Genomic DNA, 24,602 nt, shown 5'->3' on the forward strand with positions numbered 1-24,602 from the left:
TGGATCCATGAAGGTCGTGCTGCTCTGTGCAGTTGGTGTGTTATTTGTTTTGCTCCAGCACAGCACGATGATTTCATTTGGACTAGAAGGTGAGGTCCCCTGGACTGGCTGGTCAGGGATGTGAATTGTTTTCCCCCCCATAACAATCCACAGCTGTGATGCAGAACAACACAATGGTTTGTGTGTGTGGTTGCCTTACTGGAGAGATTATTTGGATCCTGCCCCAACCTGACATTTTCTTAGCTTTTGAACTGTTTTCACACTAAAATAGATGTGATGAAGGCCTTCTCAAACTCCAGTGTTAATTGAAGTATTGCTGAGTTACAGATTTCAGTTGCCATTACAGTGCTGGATCTTCTTCCATTCAACAGCTGCCCTGTGTTGATAAATTAGCCCTTATTGTATTTATAAGTTGTCTGATTGTAATGGGAGAAATAAGTAATTCCAAGGCCTTTTCTTTCTGTTGTTCCACTCAGCATCTCTCCAAGTTAGAGATGTGGGATGCTCTTTGGTCATTTCTGAAGTGCTGTGCTCTTGGAGATGCCAAAAGGGATTTTTTTAAGAAGCGGGTTTTTTTTCTGATAAATTACTTTTATTTTTCAAAATTGCTTTAATTTAAAGTCACTTTTCCTTATTTTAACTAGCCACAACAATGACATTATATTTTAAATTAAATAATTTTTCTAAATAATCATTTTAGAAGGCAAATACTTAGTACTCAAACACAACCAACTTATAATTTATCTTTTTTTTTTTCCACTTAAACCCAGCTATTTACAGTAAAGTAAGTAAAACTTGGCAATGTAGGGAAAAATGCAAAGGTACATTATCAAGCTTATTGTGTGCAATCAGGTTGATTGTTGGATATGTAAACACTGACTATTAAAAGGAAAAATCTTTTGGATACAATGCAGAGAAAATACAATCCTAATAATTCTCTAAAAATACATATAATAACGTTATTTATTTGGACAAGATACTGTGCAAGTTATGCAAAACCTATAATGGTAATTAATGCAAACATGTTATTTATGATTCTCCCACAAGGTAGGTATAAATCCAAAATCTCTACTCACATACTGGAAAGATCAACAGGTTCTTTTGAAACAGTTAAGCATCTTCAGTCTTCATTCACATTTGGACTTGGAAACAGTGCTTTCCTTGGCATTAAATACCAAATATATTCCTTAAATACGTGCAAACATAAGTTTTACTTCTACAAATACAGTACTGAGACCACACCAAACTGCTCATCATATAAAAATAACTCCATATGGTCACACACACAGAGGAAAAATGAACGTAAACTGTCCAATTATAATAACTGGGGAAGAAAAGCTTTTTTTTGAGAATAGAAGGTGGTTTCTTGTTGGAAAAAGGGATGAGTAAATCACTTACTAAAAACAAAGAGCAGAGCTTCATTCTGAACCCCCATCAGTATTACACTGGCAAACTCCACTGATAGCAGTGTAAAGTCAGAATTTAAGCTCTTCTCTTGAGTTTTACACTATGAAAGCATAACTTGCAATGATCTGGAACACAGCCTAACTCCTCAAGTGTGTGGTGCCTTCCAGCCCCTTTAGGGAGGCATCTGTACACCCCAGTTATCACAGTTCCAGTTAAGATGAAGCCAAAACATAATTTACCCCCATTTGGAGTGACAGTTCAGAACAGATGTCACTGCTGGACTCTGCTCCCTACCCAGTCTGGCTGAAAGCAGTGGTTCCACTTCTCGAGTGAGATATTGCTCACTGTGAGCAAAGACAGCCCAAATTGGCCCTTCCTGGTAACTGAGTTGTTCAGGATTTGATTTTACTGATGGGAGCAGGAACCCAAGCTCAGTTCTTACCCAGGGAGCACCCAGAGGAGCAGAGCTCTGTGCAGGTACAAAACAGGACCAGGTATGTTTGCCTTCATTTAAATCAATACAACATCTTCATCTAGGCTCAAACATGAATCTGAAGAACAGTGTGTGAATATGAGAGAAATGTAGGGAACTGTAATATTTAAAAAAAAAAGAAGTTAATGTGGGGATAATCTGCAGATATTCACATTTGTATGGGGTGTAGCAGCTATGGTAAAGGGTCAGAAATACATTATGGTTAAAAAAACCTTGCCTGCTTTGACAAAACTATGAGCTCTATCAAGTCATGTTTTACACATGATGTAGTAGAAGAATTCAGTACTTAAAATACCCCTTTGCAAAGTCCAGTTCAGTCAAACACATTAGTAGCATGGAAAGGTCATATGTTTCTCTCCAAGCAACAGACATTTAGTTTCTTTTCAGCTTATACTGACTGTGCCTGTTTGCAACATGTAGATGGCGACAACTTAACAATTAACAGCATTTCTGTCCAATTCTTGACTTTCACTGACCATCAGAGGGGTTTTAGAGTGTTCTGTTTTCCCTTTACTCTCCTCATCTTCTAAATCCTTTGACACTGCAAGGTTCTCCTCGGAGGTGTCGTGACCAGTGGCCCGAGATGCTTCTGTTGCATTTCCTCTGACTGTGATGTGCTCCCACCCACCCTGGAAAAGATTGATACAGAAATTCAAAACGAGAAACATCACCCTGTAAGTGCAATATCTGATGTGATGCTTTCTGGACACTATTCAGTTTGTTCTATTTATTCATGAGGAATCAGTAAAAAGGCTCCTTGTAAAATGAAACAAAACACACCAGACCTCTCTGGCAGGAGCTATAGAGGTACTAAACCTGAGGATTATTTTTATTACAGGGAGCTGAGATTACTAGGGTCAGGTGTTTATAGCAGAACCACTGCAGGTTTTCCACCAACTTAAAAGGGGGCAAAACCTTGAAATAGCCTTTCTCAAAACCTTGAGAATAATTCAGGATACAACAATGAGGAATAATCGTGTGCAGACCAGGAAGGAACCCATTTTTTCTTTTTAAATGGCCCTTACTCTACTAGTTTTTCCATTATAACTTTTAAATTCCCTGTTTAAAATGAATACTTATCAAATGCAAATAAACAACTTCCCAGCTGTAACTGCACAGCCCATTATATTGACTTAAAAAAGGAGCCTAAGACTGAAGAACAAAGGTCAGTCTCCTGTAGATACATGTGAGCTTTCCAACACTCCCCAGCTGGGCAGGATGGCACTTTCCTTCCTCTGGGTGCCTGAGGACATCTGGATGTACAATTTTTAGGCAGGATCCTGCCCCCAGCACTTACCCCAATGCCATAATCCCAGGAGAGGCCTTTAGGTTCCAGGGGCTGGACACCAATCCGATGGCAGACTGTCCCACAGCTCAGACTGTGACTTCCCTGCACTTTGTCAGCAATCACCCAGACCTCAAGAAAGCAAAGAGAGGCAATAAAATGTGCTGCTCTTCCCAGATGTGAAAGCTCTGTTTGACCACTTTCAGAAATCAGTCTTGATCTTCAATAGGCCCAAACTGCTCTAATTTAGGCAGAGAGACACCCGAGCTATAGAGCAGTGTTCTAATTAAAACATTGCCAGATGAGACTTGGCAGAAAAGAGATTAAATATATAAAAAGCCTTGTTAAAAAAAAAAAATTGATGAGGCTTTTTACAACAAAGGGCTGGAGCACCATTCCATTGTACAACTTTTTGTCTTGCTGTCAGGATTCCAGCATTTAGACCAACACTTTGTGGAACAAAGCTAAACAAAAATAATTCTGAAGAACACTTAATTACTAAAGTATGTTATGCATAATTTTAAATAAACTAATGAGATCCAAGGAAGCTCCATACACACCTGGTCCAGGGGCCCTACAGACATTTTCCGGATGTTATTTGACACGTGATCCCAAGCGGATCCCTGGGGGTAGCTCGGTGTGATTCCCTGCCGGTACCAAAGATTGCCTGGAAAACACACAGTGCTGGTTACAGCTCAGGGGGCTGTTTGTCTGAAGTGCTGCAAACAACTCATCAGCTGTAATTCTTCCTGTGTCCTGGGGAAATGCATCATGGTTTTGGCTAATGTGTGACAGTGATGGACAATGAGGTTCCTACTTTGGAATTCGTATTTCTATAGTTGTTCTTTATAACCTTTCTGAAAAACAAATACTGTTTTGTAAAATTTCTTGGGGAAAAATGTTCATATAAGGACCACTGGAAAACAAAAGCAAATGAGATGAAGGTCTCTAAATCTGGTGTTAAAGGCTTGTTTCTTTTACAAAAGGTACTTCACATTTTATCTTGCAATGATGGGGTTATTTCCAGGTCTTGCAGCAGGTAAATATTCCTCTTCAGTTTTGTACATTTGGGGTTCCAGGCAAAATCCTGCCATGCAATTTTCATCTGTCCTCCCTCCCCCAAAGAGCACAGATGCTGGACTGTTGTTACCCAGGGCACTCTCTGTTATAACAAACACCGAGTACTTCAATGCACTGCTACTCCAAATCTTTCAGCACAAAATATTCCTCCTCTTGGAGCACCAGTCATCATCTGTCCAGCTCTAACTTAGCCTCTCCTTTTTAAATCAGTCCAGTGTATAGTGATGTATTTTTTTTAACTAATAGTTTTTTTAAATCCTTACCATTTGTATCCAAGACAAACACAGATGTTCGTCCTACTGAGACTTGCTTTAACTTTTGTTTTTGAGGTGAAGGAATATGGTACCAACAGTCACCTAAAGGTCAGAAATACTTGAGTTAAACATTGAGAAAACAGAATTATGCATGAGAAGCCTCGAAAATGCTGCAGTTAAAATACATTGCTGTGCAAGAAAGCTGTGAGTGACATTACACTTCATATATTTTTGCGAGCTTGTTTTTACAAATAAGCACTTTAAATGCAAGTGAAGAGCAAATCAGCTGTTACAGTTATCATATTATTTGTATGCAGTGTTTTGCACAGCTGTGGGAAAGGCCTCTGTGAAACAGGTTGGTCTTTTGCAGCCATGGCAGTGTGGAAGAGTAAAAGAGAAAGTACAGGGACTCACCTGCAGGTTTATTGGGAGACACTGAACCCCTGTAGAAGGCAGAACCATCTCTAGCAATTGCCCACACCTGGTAAAATGCCCCAATTGAGATGGAAATGAAGGGCTGGTCTGTTCCCACGTGCAGCCAGGACATTCCCTGAAAAATAGTGGAAAATGAATTGTCAAGGAAAGGTTAAAAATTCCATGACAGAATATCATAGACTATTACCAAATGGGAAAATACCCCACACAGTGAAGAATATTATGGGGAATAATTCTTAGTAACTTTACAACTGAACTGAAACAAGGTTGCTGATCCCCAAAGATATTTGGATATACAACTCTTTGAAAATAACTAAATTGGTCTACAGCAGGGCCTTTTATGTTTAAATTACTGGATTTTAAGCACCTACACGTGTCTGAACAGATGGACTAAAGCCTTCTTTTTTTTTTTTTTAATAATCCCAAACTGCTATAGTTGATGGACAGGGACTTTCAAATCTGGGACATAAAAGGGTAAAAAATACCAAGGTGCTCTGAGAGAGGGCACTGTGTGACTGTGTGTATGGACTTGCATAAGGACATTAAATACATCAATAGGGCAGGGAAAACAAACAGGGAGCCTTACAGCTGGATTTTGCTGTGTCACTCCAAGCCTGCAGAGCACGTCTCCTTTGTCACTGATTGCCCACAGTGCTACTGCTTCTTCATCATCTGCATCTGAACTGGGAATTACCGAGATGTCCCACAGGGTAACAGGAGGCACTTCCAGCCATGGCCCGTTGGTGACTATCTTACATTTTCTGAAGCAGAGAAAACCCAAACCTGTCAGAAGTATGTACTTTCTATAACTGACTTTGTCTCCCAGACCATTGTTGACTTCCAGTCCTGAAGTCTTTTCATTAAGCAGTACTTTTCATTAAGTATCAGTATTTTTAATTTGAAAGAGGTTTTTAACAACCAATCATGCTTTGCATCAGGTTTTGCATTTTGAACTATTACTGATTTTGCAAGATTTCTATGTTTTGTTTTTTTTTTTAATTACTTTATAAAACCAAGACCACCTAAAAAGTCTGCAATTTGTGCTCCTCTCCTCCCCAGTTCTCTCAGACTCACTGGGCAACAGCAAGATAATGAATCCAATTGCAGAGAGAAATCCACACCCAGTTCTAGTCTTCCTCTCCCTTGGTTAAGGGAATAACTTTACAATTCCTTCTTTGGTGGGGCCTGTTAAAAAGTTATGTAGCATCTTGGGGTAAGCAGAGGTAAGGCAGCTCTAAAGACTTGGTTGGTCATGCTGAGAATTTGTGTATTTTTTCTGTGGAAACTGCAACAAACTAGTGCTGTCTATTAGGGAAATCTTGTTAGACTATTATCACAGACTCTTCCCCTCATAACTAAAGGAGACTTGTAGTAAGCAGTTAACATTCAAGCTCATACCTTTTATTTATATCTTAGTTCCTCACCTTGCCCAGCGCCTCCGTCGGACAAAGTCTTTCATTGTCTTGTGACCATGGTAGGACCTACCAAAACAGATTTAAATAGGTGTTCATGAGGATGTCAGAGCATCTCCAATGTCAGTGCCAGCCTGAGAGCATCTATATCTGCCCACCAGACACACCTCCTTCCTTTAAAACCCTTGAAACAATAGTTTGCTAAGTTCACCTTGCTGCCCAACCTCCCCGGCACATATCAGTGTCCCCAGAAAAAGGGAGAAATCAAGGCAGTGTTGTGTCCCTGTCAAAGCACAGTTAATGTACAAGCCATGAAACAACATGAAATGAGGACTTAAGTGTGGATTGGGTAGAAGGAGGTGTTTCCTTACGCTGGGAAGTCTGCTGCATACTGCCAGCCCTCCCGGTCCGTCCCGCCCGACACGTTGAAGTCAATGTACCAATCTGATACCTGTTGTCAGAAGGAGACAATAACAAGCACAATCAACACCTGATGGATAATAAAAATAATCTCTTCTGCTGTTTCCCTACACCTTCTGAGTGCAATGACTTGCTAGAAATCTTCCAATACTAGAAACTGAAATTTATACACAGGTTCCCAGGTCCCTTTAATTCAGCTGGAAGGGATCAGTCTAAGTCCTGCTAAACAAAAAACCCCACTTGATGCTTAACATTCTTTTGCCTATGGATTATTACCAGTGAAATGGGAAAAACAAGGTTAAATGTTGCAACAAATCCAGGAAGAAAATCTGGGTCGCTTGAACTCAAGTCTTGTATCCCACTTGCTAAAGCCTTGCCTTCCTCATAAAAAAAAACTTCCAAGACAAAATTTACCCAAGACCACTGTGGAGAAGGAGGCTTGGTGTTGATCTTTGTACACTCCTGCAGGCCAGATGCATCACTCCACATGTATCTGTCTGTGGGCAGCCCTCTGTGGTGGAACAGCAGACAAGGAATGCAAGGTCATTTACAACAGAGAATTTAAAAAGCGAGGGAATAAAAGCCTTTTTGTAGCACTTCCTACTTTCATACACAAAACAGTCAGCTGACATTAATCTCTGTTTTTAGAAATATCATGTGATTGATGAGGATAGTGGGAAAGAATCTGTACAATTGCTTCCAGTCACACCAAACTTGAGGACTGTGTGAACTCTCTGTAGAGTGATATTCCTCACCACTATTTAAAATTGGAAGGTGAATCCTGAGTTTCTCTGGTATAGACCCTCATATATGTGATTATATATTTTCAATACTTCTGTTCAAATATACTATTCAAGGACCCAGTGTATTTACCAGAGTATGTATGAATATACAGATGCTAATAACTTTACTGCGTGGCCTTAATAATGAAAGATATTGCAAGTAGGCACACTTTGTGCAATCACAAAGCACAGATCTGCAGTGTTTTGCCACAAATGCTTTTTGAATGGATAATTACAAATTAGAAAATTGAGAAACACTGCTTCTTCTATCTCAGGTTAATTATAAGTGCTGAAGGAGACTGAAAATAGAATAACTGTAATAACTATGCCAAAAAGCTAGAACAAACCCTTTGTTTCATTTGACAGTAATAATATTACAGTAAATAAATACAGTAAATTGACTAAATAACCTGCTGCTGTATCCAGTGACTGGGTTCCACCGTTGGTTCTCATAGATGTAAACACATTTCACATCTGACTGTGTATAAATGTTATCAGCACTACTGGCCAGTCCTGTGAGAAATAAATAATTTGGATTAGAGTAAAGCTAAAACCACTACATTTTAAACTCCAAGATGCTACCTTTCAAATTCAATATCTCACTCTTAAGCTGAAAATATGAAACTGCAATACCAATTCATTTCTAAGGTGTGGCCTGTTCCTGTACAACCCAACATGTCAGGCTACAGGAAGGGCAGCACAAACAGCTTGACCAGCTGACCCAGTCAGGAAGGTCAGCCAGGACTGTGCCCCCAGAGCCCCCCTGTGCATACCTTGGATGAAACCCCCTCCGTAGCCCCCCGTGTGCACCCAGGCCGTGTGGTCGTGGCCGATGCCCCACACGACGCCGCGGTTGTTGCACTCGATCAGCCGCAGGTGACCCCCGACCTGGCGCCAGAACCTGCCAGAGAAAGGACAATGTTTTGCCCTACACCACATCCAGCAGGAATGTCTGCTTCCCCCGCCTGCAACTCAACAATCTTCAGGACAGGCAACTTAATATGCTCACTTGTTCAACCCCTGGGCAACCTGTAAGTGAAGGCAGTTGCCAGCTGAAAGCATTTCACTCTGAACAACTACTAAAAAGCAGATGGTGTTGTTTGTCTTGAGGAGTTTGCAAGTACCATATTGTCACAGTTGTAATAGAAACTGTAAAGAAGCTGCTCCTGGACTGCAGGGTCTACAGAGGACTGAAAAGTTCAGATTTTCTGACTCAGTTAAAACTGAACGCTCCAATTACAGTGATTAGGTTTACTTTTAGTCTAGGCTATCTCTTAAGTAATTATGACATTAAAGATGCAATCACAAAAAATGAGATCTCAATGAGAAAAGCTTTTGAAATCACAAGAATTTGAGAAAGGCTTTTGAAATCACAAGAACAGTTCCAGCATCTAAGAATTAAAATATGATTTCTTCACATGCAGTGGTGAATATGAAGGCTGCCATTAACCCTGCCATTGACAGACACCTGCAGTGCACTGTACACTCCAACAGCCCATCAAAGCCATTGAATTGACAGGAAGGACATTCTCTGCTGGATGGCATCCCCTACAGAAAGAACAGCTTCTGAAAGCTCTTACATTTGATCACAGGGCATCAGCTGTGGTCCGGCCTCCAGCTCAGGACTTGGCTCACTAACAAAGATGTCTCCTTTACAGGTAACAGACCAAATGGCATGGTGAGAAGGAGGGCCCTGAATCCGTCTGCTTTCACAGCAGGACATGGTCAGCAAAGACAGCTACAAAACAAGAAGCAAAGAACCAACAGCTTCCATTTACAGTGAGAACAAAAATATAGATGTTCAGTACTGTAAAGCAAAGCTTTACCTTTGCATGTTCTTCCAAATCAGCAAAGTGAATCTGCAGCCTTTTCTCTAAGGCATTAGAATTCAGGGGTTTAGAACTTATCACACAATCACTGGAGGCACTGTGGTTTGCAGGGACTGATCAGTATGAAGCATGTTTCAGGTTTCCCTTGCTCCAGTGTGTATCTCCCTGCCTGCACGTAAGGCTTTCTACAACAGTGACAACAGAGAATGGTTCTTCTGCCAACGTAGAAGAACAGATTGAATTCAACTCCTAAACTCATTTGTACCCTAATCTATATCCAGAAATTGGAAGGAAATGAAGAACAATATTGGTTTTGCTGTGGATAACTGCAGCACCAACACATGTGCAAACTCCAGAGGAGACAAGAAGCCTCAGGTGCCTGTAAATAAATTTGATCAGATGTTTCAAATACCTAAACTCTGAAAATAGATGAGTAGCCTGGATAGTGCAAATGTAATGCTGAGATTTCAGAGAGTAGCTTTTATGTTTTATTGCAGCAGCTTGAAATGGAAGATTCCCAGAATTACCCAGTCATGCATTTCTTGCTCTGTTGTGGCTGCCAGGCGGATTGGCCATCGCTGCTTTGTCCTCTCAGGTGTGTACAGTGCAAAGGAGTGTTTGGCTTCATTCAGCACTTCAACTATAATAGTCACTTCATTCAGGAACACGTGGATGTACTAAGACAAGAGAAAAAAAATTGTGACTAAGGCAAACTCAGATAAACCTTCCTCAGAGCCAGCATTTTTGCACTTTGGGACTCCAAACAAGGCACTCCTGCCAAGGATAGCAAAGAATCAATTCTTGGCGCAGAAGGAATGGGGCTCAGTTTCCAGCCCTGCACTTCCTCTGATTCCTATTGCCTGTAGGCATTAACCCTATTTGTGAAGACTCTGGCCAGCCAAACCTGGCTCTTTCTTCACAATCAAGAACATTTTGAACTTCCAACAGAACTCCTAATTAGTGCAGAATTGATGCTTTAAGCAGTGTGGGTGGTTGCTGACTGGGTATTTCTGATGTAGCATTGACAGAGCTGCAACTCAGACAAGTCTGTGGTTTGCTGGTACCCGGGGCTGCCTTTGAATTCCCTCCCAAAACTCAGAACATTAGAGTGTCATAATTTGCCTCCCTTATGAAAGCTGATTTCCCTGCAGAGGTTTCCCTTTGCCAAATGCTCTCTCTCCAGGGTGTCAGGCTGGACACACCTTTTTCTCCTCGTGGTACATGTAGTAGATGAACAGGATGCTGTCGCGCATTCCATCGCTCCCCGTGAACTGCTCAAGGGCCACTCGAACATCCATCCATTTATGAGGCTTCCAATTCCTCCACCATTGCAAGGCTCCAGTTTTAACCCAAACTGACTACAAGGCAAACACATATTTACAGGATTAAGGAAACTGTGTAAATTCTTTTTCTGTCTCCCAAATACTGTTTTTTGTTGCCCCAAGTTCTCTTTGCTGAAGGTTAGTCTGCATCATATCAGTTAACTCTGACACAGAGTATTCCAAAGCTGAAGGCAAAATGAAAACTCACAAAAATGGACTGAAGGGCACTGTAATAGCACGTGTGCAACAGTATTTTACATTTAACCTCTGCAAGCACACAGGTACTAATGACTCTACTGTGCTCCTGTTATAGCACAACCTCTGTTTGGAGTTTAAAGGCTTTTGACATAATCTTTTTAAACTTGATTAAACCCCTGGGCTCCAAGTGTTTTTAATCAAATGAATTCCAGATGTCATTTGGCAATTAGCAACCAAGGGACCAAAAATGTGAATGAATCTGAAAAAAGCCAAGGAGCCATAACAAAGGGAACATCAAACAGAAGTGCTGCTATTTAACAGCTGCCATTGACGTTTGCATCATTGTTTTATTTATGCAAGTTAAATTAATCTTTGAAAGGCCACAGAGAGGAAAGTTCACCTACTTGAGTCACTGTTTCAATTAAGAAGCCTCATCTTGTGGTAAAATAATCCATACAGTGTGTGCTGTTGCTAACATTTCTCTGAGAATTTGAGGTTTCAGAGTACTCAGATAATGCCGACCAATTTGTTTGTTCCTGTACAAAACTATCTGATAATGTTTTTGGAGGAAGATTGCTGTTCCTTGTTTGACAAGCTGTTAATTTCCCACAAGGAGCTCAGACAGTAATAATCCAAGAAAGCTGTCATAGACAGGAATAAGGGCAAGAATATGAAGCTGACAGTAAGTTCAAATCATGTGTCAGAAGACAAGAGATGTGTCCCCACCGCTCACCTGCTCAATAGCCTGCTCGTAGTGCCTGAAATTCTCCAGTTCCCGCTTTGTCCTTTCACTGAGCTGCTGGAAAATCTGCTTCCTCCAGGCTGCTGTCTGAGCTGGGGTGATGGACAGGGACAGGGACTGCACAGAGCATGACAGACCTAGAGCAGAAGCAAACCCAGTAAACTCCAGGGAGCTTTGAACACAGTTTGTGAAAGGTAAAATTTTTCCAAGCCATAACCTGTCAAAATGGGAATTTTGTTGCTGAACTGCAAGATAATGAGGTGATACAATGCATTTAGAGTTACCTTGTTACATACTGGGATGCCACAGTTCACAGTTTATTTTGAAAATGTGGTTATATTTCACTGTCTGTCAAGAATCTAAATTCTAATGCCACCCAATTATCAGCTGGGCTGACATGCACAATGCCTCTGTATAACTTTTGTCTCATAGTCCTGTCTCAGTAGGAATGGCAGGAATGACTTATTGGCATCTGCATCTCTCAAGAGAGCCCTTTTCACTGCTTCCTGTTACTATTCAGTGATATGAGTTTTTCCACAAGTTGCAGTTTCAGTACAATTAAAAATGAGATGTAGATCCAGCACAGATTATTTTACAAAATTCTTAGGAAACTCAGAGCAAATATCACTTTTAATTTATATATCTCAAGCCCAGAGTGCTTTACAGCTAATAGCTGCAGCACTGTGCTCAAACATAGAGGCTATTACCAAACTGCAATAAGAGTAAGTGGGTTATCAGAAGTCTTTCACCATGGCTTCATTCCAAAACACCAAAACAGTATTTGTCTTAAAGAGCTTATTGAGCTGTGATTGGGAACTAGGCTCTGCTGTGGTGACTGGGTAGTACCTGATGGAGCAGTGAACCACTTCAGTGGGCTGTGCAGATCCACCAGGCAGCCTCCCCCAGACACCCAGGCCCACAGTGGGTGCTCATCAGCTCCGTACTGCTCCTCAGCTCCCGCCGGGAACACGCCCAGGGAGGACAGGCTGGATGTGTCCCCAAAGCTGCTGACAGAGATCACTGGGTGCTTCTGGGCCTCCTTCAAGTCAATGTTTGTCCACTGCAGCTCTGCAGAAGGATTTGGGCTCGCAGCAGGTTTATGCATTTCAAGATCAGCTTTCTCATGACTTGTTGAAGCAGCAGTGGCTTCTCCTTGATCAGAGTCCAGAGGATCTGCAGGGAGGTTTGCAGGTATTTCTGCCTGGCTGCCTGGGCCGTTCCCACTGCTGCTGGATGCAGCTTCCATGGGGACAGTGCTGGTGGGGTTCATGGGCACGCTGGGAAGCTCTGTGTCAGAGGAAGTGTCTGCATCACCCTGAATGATGGCATTTGTTTGGGTCTGAATGTCATCAGTAAAGAAACAGCCAGCACTGAAGGACAAATAGACAATTAATTAACTATCATCCAAAGCATTAATTACCACAGGCCTTAGACCATAGACACACAGAGAAACAGCAGACTTCTTTTTTTCTATCAGGGGAAAGAGTCCACCACAAATCTGGCAGAGCAGTCTAGTAAATCTGAACCACAGGAAGGAATCTCATTGATCTTTTCAAACAGTCGGTGGTGTTGGCTGCCCACAACTCTGAGGAAAACATTGAAGCAACATCACGTTTTCCGAATATGAAATAACAAATAGGATTTTTCAAAGCTCACTATTAACTTTATGATTTGTCTTAGCTAGAGGGGTCTTCTCAGCACACACTCTGACTCAAACAAGTAGCTTCTGCAGCACTCCCAGATCCATTGGCATGTCTGGCACAGCCCATAGGCCAGCATGGAGTAGCTGATTTAATCTCTCAAGGAAAAGGAATGTACAGTGACACTCAGGAAGGGTAATTCCTGAGTAAAGTTGACACTCCTTCATGATATTTCACAGACATTTCCTCTTATTAGAGACTGGTTCCAGGTAGTGGTAGTAAAGCCCAGAGGAACATGCTTTACTGCAAACATGCACTGAATTCCAGTGTGGGAGCTTCAGTTTCTACTCTGAATCCAACAACTGCTGCTTATTGGTAATTTTAATGGGAAAAAATGCAAATGCCTTTTGGCATACATAATGATTGGAGATGCCTTCCCCACTCCTCCCTGTCTGTATGTATGTAAAGAAATGTAAAGAAATATCTCTTGATGTAAAAAATGTAAAGAAATATCTCCTAGCATTGAAACTCTGGGTGTACAAAGTCTTGGGCAGGCATTTCACGTGGTACCTGAGCAGACTTGTCGAGCTCCCGGTCTGAGATCTGTCGCTCTCTCGGCCAGACACAATTGCCTTCCATGTCTTCCCACTGAGCTCACTTGGTGTGACACCTTGGCGAAAATAAATGGCTCTGTCATCACAGCCAATTCCCCACACCTAGGGAAGGAAAGGGCTTGGTGAGGGAAATGGCTTGGAATGCAGTAGATACCAGTTACAAAAAAGGTGCAGTGGTGCAGAATTCAGCCCAAAAAAGCTGCTGGACGCAGCATTTTCCTTTTGTGTTCTTCCTTAATACTGATACTGTAGATGCAGTACAAAATTCTGTACCATCAAGAGAGAACCGTGTGCACCTCCCTGTGCCATTCAAGACACACGCTGACTGTTATCTCCTGGTGCAGAATTCAGCCACACTTTCCTCTCTAGCAGTTCAAGCCCGTGGACCTCTTGTTCAGCCAGCCCCACTGGCACTGCTGACAGTCCTTGCCACTTGTGAACAGTGCTTGTACAAAGGGGAAAGTAAATATCCCCACAGCTGGTATGCAGCTCTCTTACCTGGTTATTTAAGCCTACAGTTACCATCATCATTTCTCCAACCATTTCAATCCAGCTTGTCCCACAAGGATTATGTGAGTTCACTCCTCTTCTAAACCACACCTACAACAAAAACAGCAGAAAAGCCTAAATTTTGTTCCTTCTGCATTAGCAGGCAGATAGCTGGAATTTAGTTTCTTTAGTGGATTAATCTCTAATACTGACTTGCTGCATTGTCTTTAAAATTCAATTACTTCCTTAATTCTTTTTCTTTATCAGATAAAGATAAAGCAATTCTCTTAATAGTACCCACACTGTGTGTCCAGCTACAGCCAGAAGAGCCCACTGGAAGATTTTTTGGTATGACTTTCTGTGACAGAGTTGGTTTCTCTGCTTTCCATTACATATCAACTGTAGGCTATTTTTGATCATTCTGAATGGCCTTCAGTGCTCTTGTGTTCAAACTCTAGAAGCAGAGCTGACAGAGGGAACTGTCAGAGGGATCTTCTTAGTGGTACAGCTCTTTAAATTATCTTCCCTTAGATCAGGTTTTACCAATCTGAGAGTATCTGTGGGTTGGGTACCTGAAAAAATTTCCCTCTATATGACAGAGTCATATAGTGACAATCAATTCCTTTAGAAGTTGTTGGTTGAATACAATAACATCAGTATACTTGATTGTCCTTTGGCAGATCTGGAGGAAAACACAGCAGCTTATCTCCATTTATGACAGTGGATTTCTGTGGCAGATGGAGCAGGCTGGGCACAGTCTGTTGCCATGGCTCAGCTGACAAGTAGTGACTCATTAAACCAGAGAAACTCAACACAACTGCGACACATGCACAGAGTTCATGCATGGGTTTGAATTCAGGGAGAAAGGATTTGATTGCAACCAGCACAAGAGCACTCTAATACTAGAGTGTTCCAGTATTCTTCACAACTTTCGGGATTCCCTGCAAGGGGCAGGGACTTGGATTTGATGATACCTACAGGTCCTTTCCAAGCTGAGACTTTCTACGATTCTAAGTTAAAAGCCCAAGAGGAAAGTAGTCACACATCCACATAAAAGACACCTCACCTAACAAATACAAAAACCCCCTATGTTAAAAGGCTGATCAAGAGAGAACAGTTGCAGTAGGAAGATAAAAAAATAGCATCATGCAGGAAAGAGTAAATAACAATATTCCCCATGCTGCTTTTGATGTAATCTTCAACCCATGTGGAAACAAGATTTAGCAGCAGGAGTCCCTTCCATTTCAATGCTTAAAATCCCCTAAAAGTCGACTCCTTATTACATCCCCACCAACATCCCTGCCCACCTGCCACATCTGTCTGACCTGGGTCTAGAAAATTCCTTCTAGGAGAAAACAGAAATTCTTCCTTAAATTACACTGAACTACATCCATCATAAACCACAGAGCATTCCCATAACATAGCAAGGGGAACTAGAATTTCCCAAACCACGAGGATAGAGAGTTCAAATCCCCAACACTTCCTGTGCAAGGACTCCTGTTTGAGAAAAGCAGACAGGAAAAGGGAAGAAAAAAGCAGAAGCAGATCATGATCCCTCTTACTTTTCTATCCTTTGTAACACACCACACCACATCAACACCCACAGAGACGTGCATAATCCCATTGTCAGAGCTTGGAGACTCCACAATACTCCAGGACATTCCTGCATGAAACAAAACCCAGAGGGCATTGTAGGTTAGTTTCTTATTCACCACTATAAAAATCAAAGGGGTTTCCAGCTAAATTTAACAAACTTTACCTTGAGGGTTATTCCTATCAATTCCTTCTCTCACAATAGCTTGCCCTTCCCAAAGAGTTGCCCAAAGGAGGTCATAGGGTCCACAGCTGATCTGTACAACTTCACCAGGAGTGGTGATTAAGGACCACGTGGAACCTTCTGGATTGTGGTGGCAGACATTTTCTCTGTACCATACCTAGACAAGTTTTAAAAAAACAGAGATGAATAAACCCAGGAAAAACATCACTATAACAATGAAACCATTGAAAGAAGCATAAAGACAAACTGGAAAGAACAGTCCTCCTTTAACAACGGGATGTTTTTACGTAGTGCATGGCACTCTGACCTTTAAAGGTACTTTCTTATGTTGATTATGCAGTTGAAGCAATTTCCTTATGTACTAAGGGAGGAGGCTGTTCTACAGAGCTGCTTTTATCACAGAATCGAATCTGGATTGGGTACAGAAACCTATTGCTACAAGTCCTGTGTATATTTTAACATTTAAACCACTTCAGTGTATTGCAGGGCATGTTATATAAACCAAGGATGAACAAATACATAACACAAAAATGTTTCTGTTGGCTGACAGCATGACCTCACTTTCACTCAACAGAACTTGCCACAATATGGGGAAAAATTTTCATTCTCTGTGCAGCCTTCAGTGACATCCAGCCTTTTGCTAGTCTTGGACTGTGCACTTCTCTATAGATCACAGTCAAAATAGGAAGGTCAAGCATAGAAAACATCCTGTGGTAGTGACATGAGCGCTCCACAACATGACTGCTGAGTATTAAATCCTCATTTTTAGAAATATTTTATTTCTCTGATGACTCTTACTTGGACAATGAAAGCATTTTACAATGGCAGTCAAGTGAGCCTGTAGACTGGGATGCTTGTCACGTACTGCTGGAAAGTATGAGGCATAGGGAATTTTATTTTAAACAATTTAACCAAGATTGCTTGCCTCTCCAGGCAGTGCCAAGTGTGACTGAAAGCTCAGGCAATCTGTTAAAAATATTACAAACTGCCCTGTGAAACCACAAGTTAGAAAATGTCTAGAGACAAAGCAATGTTGGATACATGCTCTAAGGATGAAGGAAGGAAAGCAAGAGTCAAATCTTTACAGCACTGAGCTAAAGAGGAGAGACATCTTATGGTAGGCCTAAAAACAACAACAACAACAAATATCTATAGTTTTCAATAGAAAACAAACTGAAAACATTTCAGAGTTGGGTACCACATTGCCAAGCCAAGAGGTGACCACTTTCTGATTAATAAGTCTCAGAAAACAATGTTGTAAACTCCTGAATCATTTCTGTCTCTCCACCACAGAGGCACAGCACAGTGCTTTGCAAGAATCTCTGTCAGGTTTGAGGCTCCTTTTCTTGGTTACCGGTGTCACAGTCAGCACTCTGGGCAGTTTTTCAGGATATAAGACATTACTCACTCCAAGTTTTAAGATTCACCTGTTCATAGAGGTTTAAGGCTTCCATAAAACAGCAACTCTATGAGATACTTAAGCCTTTCCATTTACAACACCAGTTGTTACATAATGTAGCCCCAAAGCAGCTTTTCATCCTCTGCCAGATGCACGAACGGCGTATTTCATTACCAACTTAAGACAATAACAAACCTACCTTCCTTTAAAAGTATTTAACTCCTTTCCATTAGTAATTTGTGTCAGAAAACACAGGGAACAGACACATACCCTTCCTTGTAAAGAAACTGCCCACACTGACAAGCGGCCGAGAGGCTCGTCGGTGATTTCCCACCCTCCGATGGAGATGTCATTGAAAGGGTCTGGCAGCTGCTCTGGATCATCATGTGACACGATCTGAAGCAAAGGGAAGGAAGATTGAGAAGAGGAGACACTGCACTGGTGGCCTAACTTTTGTCTTGCAGATTGGTTAATGTATCACTTCCTAAAGTGGCTGAGCATGGAGATTCTCCCTCTCGGTCAAGGCTGTTACAAGCAGAGAGAGGGGAAACGCTGCTGGAGCAGCATGAAGAAGGCTGTGTTTTGTACCCTACCTAAAGGACATTTTTCCAGTGTATACAGAATTGGAAAGCTGAAACATCACAAATTACAATTTTTGTATATTCTTAGAATGGAAAAAAATTATTAATGAACAGTTATTCATACAGACAAAGGACAGAGCTGGTGAAAGATGCCAGGCAGATGGCACCTCAAATGAAAGTGCTTTGTCAAGCAACCAAAGGAAGTTAAAAAGCTGGTCTGAAATTTGCAGTGGAGCTGAGCATCCATCTCCAATTGCATCACCATGAGATTTGGCACCTTATTACCACAGGTAATAATCCCAGCCTTCCATTAATGCTTACAAGAATAGCAAGCTGGAAGTCAAGGAATCCAGGTCCAGCCTACAGACAAGTAATAAAAAAATCAATTTCCCTGCTCTTATAATTGATTATTTCAGAAAAACAGTTTATTTAGTATTTAAAAGGTCTCCAGAACCTTTGCCCAAACGTCCCGTGCTTTGTATCTCCTGTATCTGATCCACCGCCTGCGCCGGACACAGGAATTCCATTTCTTATCCTTGGTGTAGGTGCTGGGGAAGTCTATGGCGTACGTCCAGCCCTGCAAACAGAGGTTTTCTTGTATGAAATATGGGATCAAGGGAAAGCTTGAAATCATAACTCAGAGCAATTCTGCACGAGGGTCACAGTACAAGTTACTGTGTGTGTCTCAAGAGCCCTGATTAACAGATCAGCTAATTCCATGGATGATTTATGAATCATCCCAAATTCCTCTGCATGATACACACAGAACAAACAAGACACAGTAAAACATTTTGCTTGTTTTGTAGTAAAGATCTTAAATAACAATGGCATTCAGTTGCCAGCATTTTGTGGCCTGATCAAAAGAGAAAAGCTTCTAGGGAAGTTCCTATGGACTTCAAAAGCCTTCAAACAAGACCCTTCCTTGTGTTGTATTAGAGTTGAGCTATTTCCCAGGAAGATGTATCTCTGGGAAGTTTTATTTTTACAGACCTTTTACACTTCTATAAAAGTGCCTTTTATTTTACAGACTAAGGATTCCCAGAATAGATCTCTTTTTGGTATTGTTCACCTACCCCTTTCTCTGTTGGTTCCCCTCCAATATTTTCATCCACATACCAGTCAGACTCCCACTCCCAGTGTGGAGAAGGCAGTGTGAAACTATCGAGCTGCTGATGTTTTAGCCCGCTCACATCACTCCACTGCCAGCGGTCACTGGGCAGTAATTTCTCACAAAAGCCACCAACCGGATTCCAGCGCTGCCAGAAATAATAAATAAAGGATTTTATTGGAGATCACATCATCTCATATTGGACATCTACAGGGAGTCATAAAAGACACATTTCTTATTTTCTGCAGTAGAAGAAGAATAAATTCCTGGGGTCAATGAGAAAGTGTTCCCTCTGTGAGCCCCTCCCTAACACAGTGTTTTTAGGAAGAGGCTTTGAGACTTTGTTTAAGTCTCAAAGCAGGGCTGACTACAGAGCTGGTCCCAACCAAGTCCTCTTTGGCTACACAAATAGGAGCATCTCATGAAACATATTACTCCTAACAGTGCTTTTTTCTTTGGTGATGTATGGCACCATGACACTCCTGCATTAGATGGCCTTGGGATTTCTAATCTACGCTCTGGACAAAGATGATTAATATCTTGTCTGCACTAGAAAAGTAGCACTGCCTCTGTGCCAGAAACTGTGTCAAAATAACTATATGAGCAAATCTCCCCTGTATCTTATGTTAAACTAGAGGGTTCTTTCCCCCTAATCTGACTTGAATCAATAGCAGTACAAACAACACAAGGATTTTCACCAATACAGATGTCATTTTTATTTTTCTCCCCACACTCCTACATACTATAGAAATACTGGCAGAATCTGTCATGTAATATTGTCTTACATTTTAGAGCACATGGAAAATGAGTGGCTCAAAATCCTTCTATAATTTTTACACAAAATATTATTTACTTTTACTAGGAATATGGCTAAGTTGCTTTGCACGTTATCTGTAAACTACTTGAGTTTAATTTTGTCCTTGTTAGCTCTTGTAGAATGTTTCCTTTTGTGCTTTCTAGTATTGTGTTTTCCATTTTTCATAGCCTAGAACAAACAAAACAAAAGTTTTAAAATAACAAATCAAATTTTAAGTTTTGCTTTTTTAAAGAACATGTTTACACAACAAAAGGAACCTTCTTAAATGGCTGAAAAGTTGTATCAATATTAAATAATGTATAAAATTAATTTGCTGTATTTTCACCCATGCAGATAAGTTAGTGTCTTTTCTCAATTTCTATTTATCCCATTGTCCATTAGAAATCAGAGAAATGTGCTCAAGAGAGAAAATGTGCTCAAGAAAATGTGCTTGGTTTCTCTCTCAACCTTTAGTTAACTTAAAAGAAATTGATATATTTCCTTTAAATACTGTTTTAAAGACATTACTTTAAGTACACCATACAGGGAGGATCATCTTACCACTTCTATGCAAAGAAGCTGGAAATGTACTTCAGTGGAAAGTCATGCCTTTATTAGAGAAGTGTTTGAAACACTAAAACCCAGCATTTTCTTAAGACTGATATAAGATATTGTATCTTTGATAAATAAAAAGACAATGTATCTTTGCTGCCTGGAAGTTCCAGTTCCACTGGGCATTTTCTTCAGGGAATTGAGTATTTGTCACTAAGGAAAGGAAACCACTCAGTGAAAAGGCTGAATGTTCCAGTCTGAAATGGCTCACACAGAACAAGCCATGGCTCACACTGGCATTGCTTTTGCTAAGAGCAGGGAGGTAAAACTCCTTTGGGAATTTAAATATGAAAAGAATAACCTGCTATTTGGCACTCTTTGGAAACTTCAGGTAAAAAGTGAAAACAAATAAAACTGATCAATCTTCCTGTGAGAAAAGCATACCAAGACAGCTGAGGTAGGGGTTTGCCCTTTCTGCCAAGTGTGTGGTGGTACCATAACTTGTCATACCTGGTTCTCATAGGTTTCCTCCTGGTACCTAATAGGAACATCCCCTGAGAACACGTAGGTGTACACCTGGTGATCACAGGCTATTCCCCAGCAGCACTGTTTGACAGCAGACACCCGTTTGAATTCCAACTGTGTGTCCTTACAGAGCTCCCAGTACTGGCCAACAGTAGACAGGGTGTAAACCCTCCCAAAAATGTCAACAGCCCACAAAAGGGAACTGGGCATGGCCATATCTGAAAGGCAAAAAGAAGGTATTAATGGAAATGATGTGTTTAAAAATGGATCTTGAACCTACTGCAGATCAGTCCTGCTTTGAGCCATCATCAGTCAAATTAAATAAAGATGTAGGGGATGATTTTTCAGAAGAGCCTGTGCAAAGCTGGCAGCCAGATCTCTTTGGCAGAGCTGTGCAGTCACATCTCTTAGATGGCTCTGCAAAGCCACAGGAAAGACCTTGCTACCAGCCCACTACTGTCCATCCTACAGGAGGTCACAACATGACTGGGACAGCTTTGGCAGGCTGGGGACAGAACTCAGCTCTAAACGGAGGTAAGTAGCACAGACCATTTCATAGCAGGAAGCTCCACTCCCAAGATCTGGTGATGCTGATGGTGCTACACACCCTGTTCACCTCAGCATCACAAAGCCCTGGTATCCCACAGTACCTCCTTCTCAGCCTCCTTCGGTGTAAGCAACACACCCACACAGGTCCAAAGGCAGAGATGTGAAAGGGAGCTTCTCTGTAAGCACACATCTACTTTTAATCCATGGACATCTTGCCTACTGCTGCCAGGAAACCTCTTTCCAAGGCATTTTGTACCAGATCCAACCACTTTGGGATCTGATCTTTAATACTCATAGATGTGATATTTATGAATACTTATGGCTCCACAGCAGACACCTGGCTGAGTTCCATTCCAGTTCTATCACATAATAACCTGCCATTTTCTGGGCACTGCAGCCCTGCCCTTCAGGGAGGGGTCAGCCTTTTATGTGAGGCCAGTCCTTTCAGAAGTCAAGACAGACCAGGGTATTTCTGTCACTTGGCCTTCTGAGTGCCACCAAAACACACAAATTCTGGTTGTTCTGTGTGTCTGACAGTCAGAACTACCAATGAGTATTTTGAACTTTGCCTTCAGTTCCTTTAACTATACAGAGGAGGACCAGGAGGGGAAAGGTAGAAAAAACAACTCAAATCCAACACAATGAAAGTAAAGAGGAATTCTTGCTTGGAGTCAGAGTGGAACACTACTGCTTTGTTGTCAAATGGCAATTGTGCTTTCAACACAAGAGCCTAAGGAGGGTTGCCTGCCTGCTTTCTGACTGATAGAAGTGCTGGTACAGAGGGACTGACTTGTTCTGTGGATGTGAATGGCAGAGGTGAAACTGCAGAGAATCTGAACCAGCTGGGTCAGTGTCAAACAACAGCACAGTAAATTGCCTTGGCATCCCAGGGGGAATGTTCCAGAATTCTTTGATTCCTAGGACTGCTCCTGCTAAGTACCTAAAAACCTGGATCCAACAGGTGAATAACAGGTAACAGTGAGAAGAAAATGTATAGTGGGAGAGAACCAGTGATGCCAGGGGAAGGTCATGAGCAAAATTCTCCTATTATTTGTAGCATAACTAAGAGAAATCCTCTAGTTTTGACCTTTTCCCCCCTCATTGTTGCTGGGACTGTGAAGGCATGCATCTTTGTCTGCTCTTGGACTAGCCATTTACCTTCTTCATATCCTCCTGTAGGATAGTACAGGACATAATATGGAAAAATGGAATGGAACAAAGTGAAGATAAGGTGAAAATGATAGTGTATGCACCATTGGAAAAATAAAGGCCATGAAAATAAGTCTTTCAGTATTAGCACTTAAAATTCTGCAAAACAGTGTTTATAACAGAAGAAAATATTATGCTTTTAATCTTAGGCAACCAGAATGCCAGCAAGTCTGGAGCAAAGGATTATGCAACAATCATAACTATAGAGCCAGGTAACAAGGAATAGTCTCTTAAAGGTGGGCAAATATATAAATGAAGGTCTGTACCTGGAATGACAGTCCAGGCAGGCAGAAAAGTACCTGGAATAGTTCAGAAAAAGGTTCAGAAAGTTCCAAAGGTTATGGAGTTGGGAAACTACAGATGGGATAGAATTAAAATAATGCAGGCAGATGCAACTGGATTAAAATAATCAAGGCAGCCAAGACAAGTGAGAGTTTCTGCATATTCTTACATGTGAACTTTTGAAACAGAGTGTTTGGAGAATTATGGGAAAATCCCAAATGCATTTGGGATTGTAAACTTCTAAGACTTCACTCTAGGCCCCTTTGCACTGGCTGTGCTGCAGAAGATGAAGACAGATGCTCAATTTTGAAGGAAGCTCAGTGCTTGTGGCTCATGTGCATTTCAATGAAGGCAGAAGTTGGCAAGTACTCTCAGGGGACTGGGAAAAAAAAATCAGATCTGCTAAATTATTCCTCATCCCACAGCTCAGCCAGGTATTTCTGAGAGAACCAAAACTACTTAAGTGAACATGATACATTGTTAATTAAAATTTCCGGTTGCCTGGCGTAACACTGATTGCTACAGAATTCAAGGAAAACATCCCAACTCCTTCCATATTATAAAAGCAATGAGAGGAGAAAGCAGGCGAGAGGGGCCGTGCCAGGATGTGATCCACCATCAGCACAGGCTCCACCCTGTTCCAGGGCACAGCGGGCTCAGATTTCTCCCCGGTACCGCTCGAACCCCGCGGGCTCTGCCCCGGTACCCTCGCACAGCCACGGCCGCCGCTCCGCACCCGCGGGGCTCCCACCGCGCCCCTCAAACCCGACAAGGCGCAGACACCGCCCGGCAGCCCCGCACGGGCCCTCCCGGCCGGGCATTAAGGCCGGATCGGCTTAGGAGCCGTGCGGGGCTGCGGCGCCGCCTCCGCGGGGCCGGGGCGGGCGGGACCGGCCTCGGAGCGGCCCCGGGCCGGGCACAGCCCCCGCTCCCCGCTCGCTGCGGCAGGAGGCGGGCGCGGGGCTCCGGTGGCGACCCGAGAACGCCCCGCACGCCTCCCCCGGGGGGCTGCGCGGAGGTACCGACACCTCCCCAGGGCTCCGCCAGCGCTGGAGCCGCCGGGAAGGGCGGCGGGAGCTGCGCAGGGCGCGGCGGCGACGGCCCGACCTCCGCCCGTCCTGCCCTGCCCTGCCCTGCCCGCCCCACCGCAGCACCGCCCGCCCCCCGGGCTCGCCCCTCACCTGCCTCTCCCGCCGCCGCTCCCGGCGGAAGGAGCCGCCGTGCCCCGGCCCCGTCAGGGCGGCCCCGCGGAGCCGCGGCCGGGCAGCGCCGCGCCCACAGCGGCCCCGAGCGCCGCCGCCATTGGCGCGGGCCCCGCGCGTCACGGCGGGAGCGGCGGGGGCGGCCCCGGGAGGTGGCTCCGGGTCCGCCGGGCCCTGGGGAACCAACCGCGGCGGCTCCGGCTGAGAACTGCGGGGACGG

At 42.7% G+C, this 24,602-nt stretch overlaps 1 protein-coding gene across 1 annotated transcript; it reads right to left on the reverse strand.

The window, feature by feature from the left end:
* Positions 1–945: 945 nt before the first annotated feature.
* TECPR1 (tectonin beta-propeller repeat containing 1) lies at positions 946–24,468 on the reverse strand. The gene is made up of 25 exons (XM_064673047.1): positions 24,362–24,468; positions 21,126–21,358; positions 19,233–19,415; positions 18,614–18,736; positions 17,849–17,974; positions 16,162–16,336; positions 15,965–16,065; positions 14,412–14,513; positions 13,870–14,015; positions 12,506–13,029; positions 11,651–11,796; positions 10,600–10,755; positions 9,925–10,074; positions 9,149–9,306; positions 8,342–8,469; positions 7,979–8,081; positions 7,201–7,297; positions 6,738–6,817; positions 6,379–6,435; positions 5,541–5,715; positions 4,934–5,069; positions 4,529–4,621; positions 3,746–3,852; positions 3,198–3,317; positions 946–2,529 (listed from the first exon to the last, which is right to left on the reverse strand). Exons 2-25 carry the CDS (start codon positions 21,354–21,356, stop codon positions 2,332–2,334), a joined length of 3,615 nt encoding a protein of 1,204 aa, XP_064529117.1. The 5' UTR covers positions 21,357–21,358; positions 24,362–24,468; the 3' UTR covers positions 946–2,331.
* Between the last annotated feature and the right edge of the window lie 134 nt (positions 24,469–24,602).

Source organism: Pseudopipra pipra, chromosome 16 (genome assembly GCF_036250125.1).
Source record: "Pseudopipra pipra isolate bDixPip1 chromosome 16, bDixPip1.hap1, whole genome shotgun sequence".
NCBI lineage: Eukaryota > Metazoa > Chordata > Aves > Passeriformes > Pipridae > Pseudopipra > Pseudopipra pipra.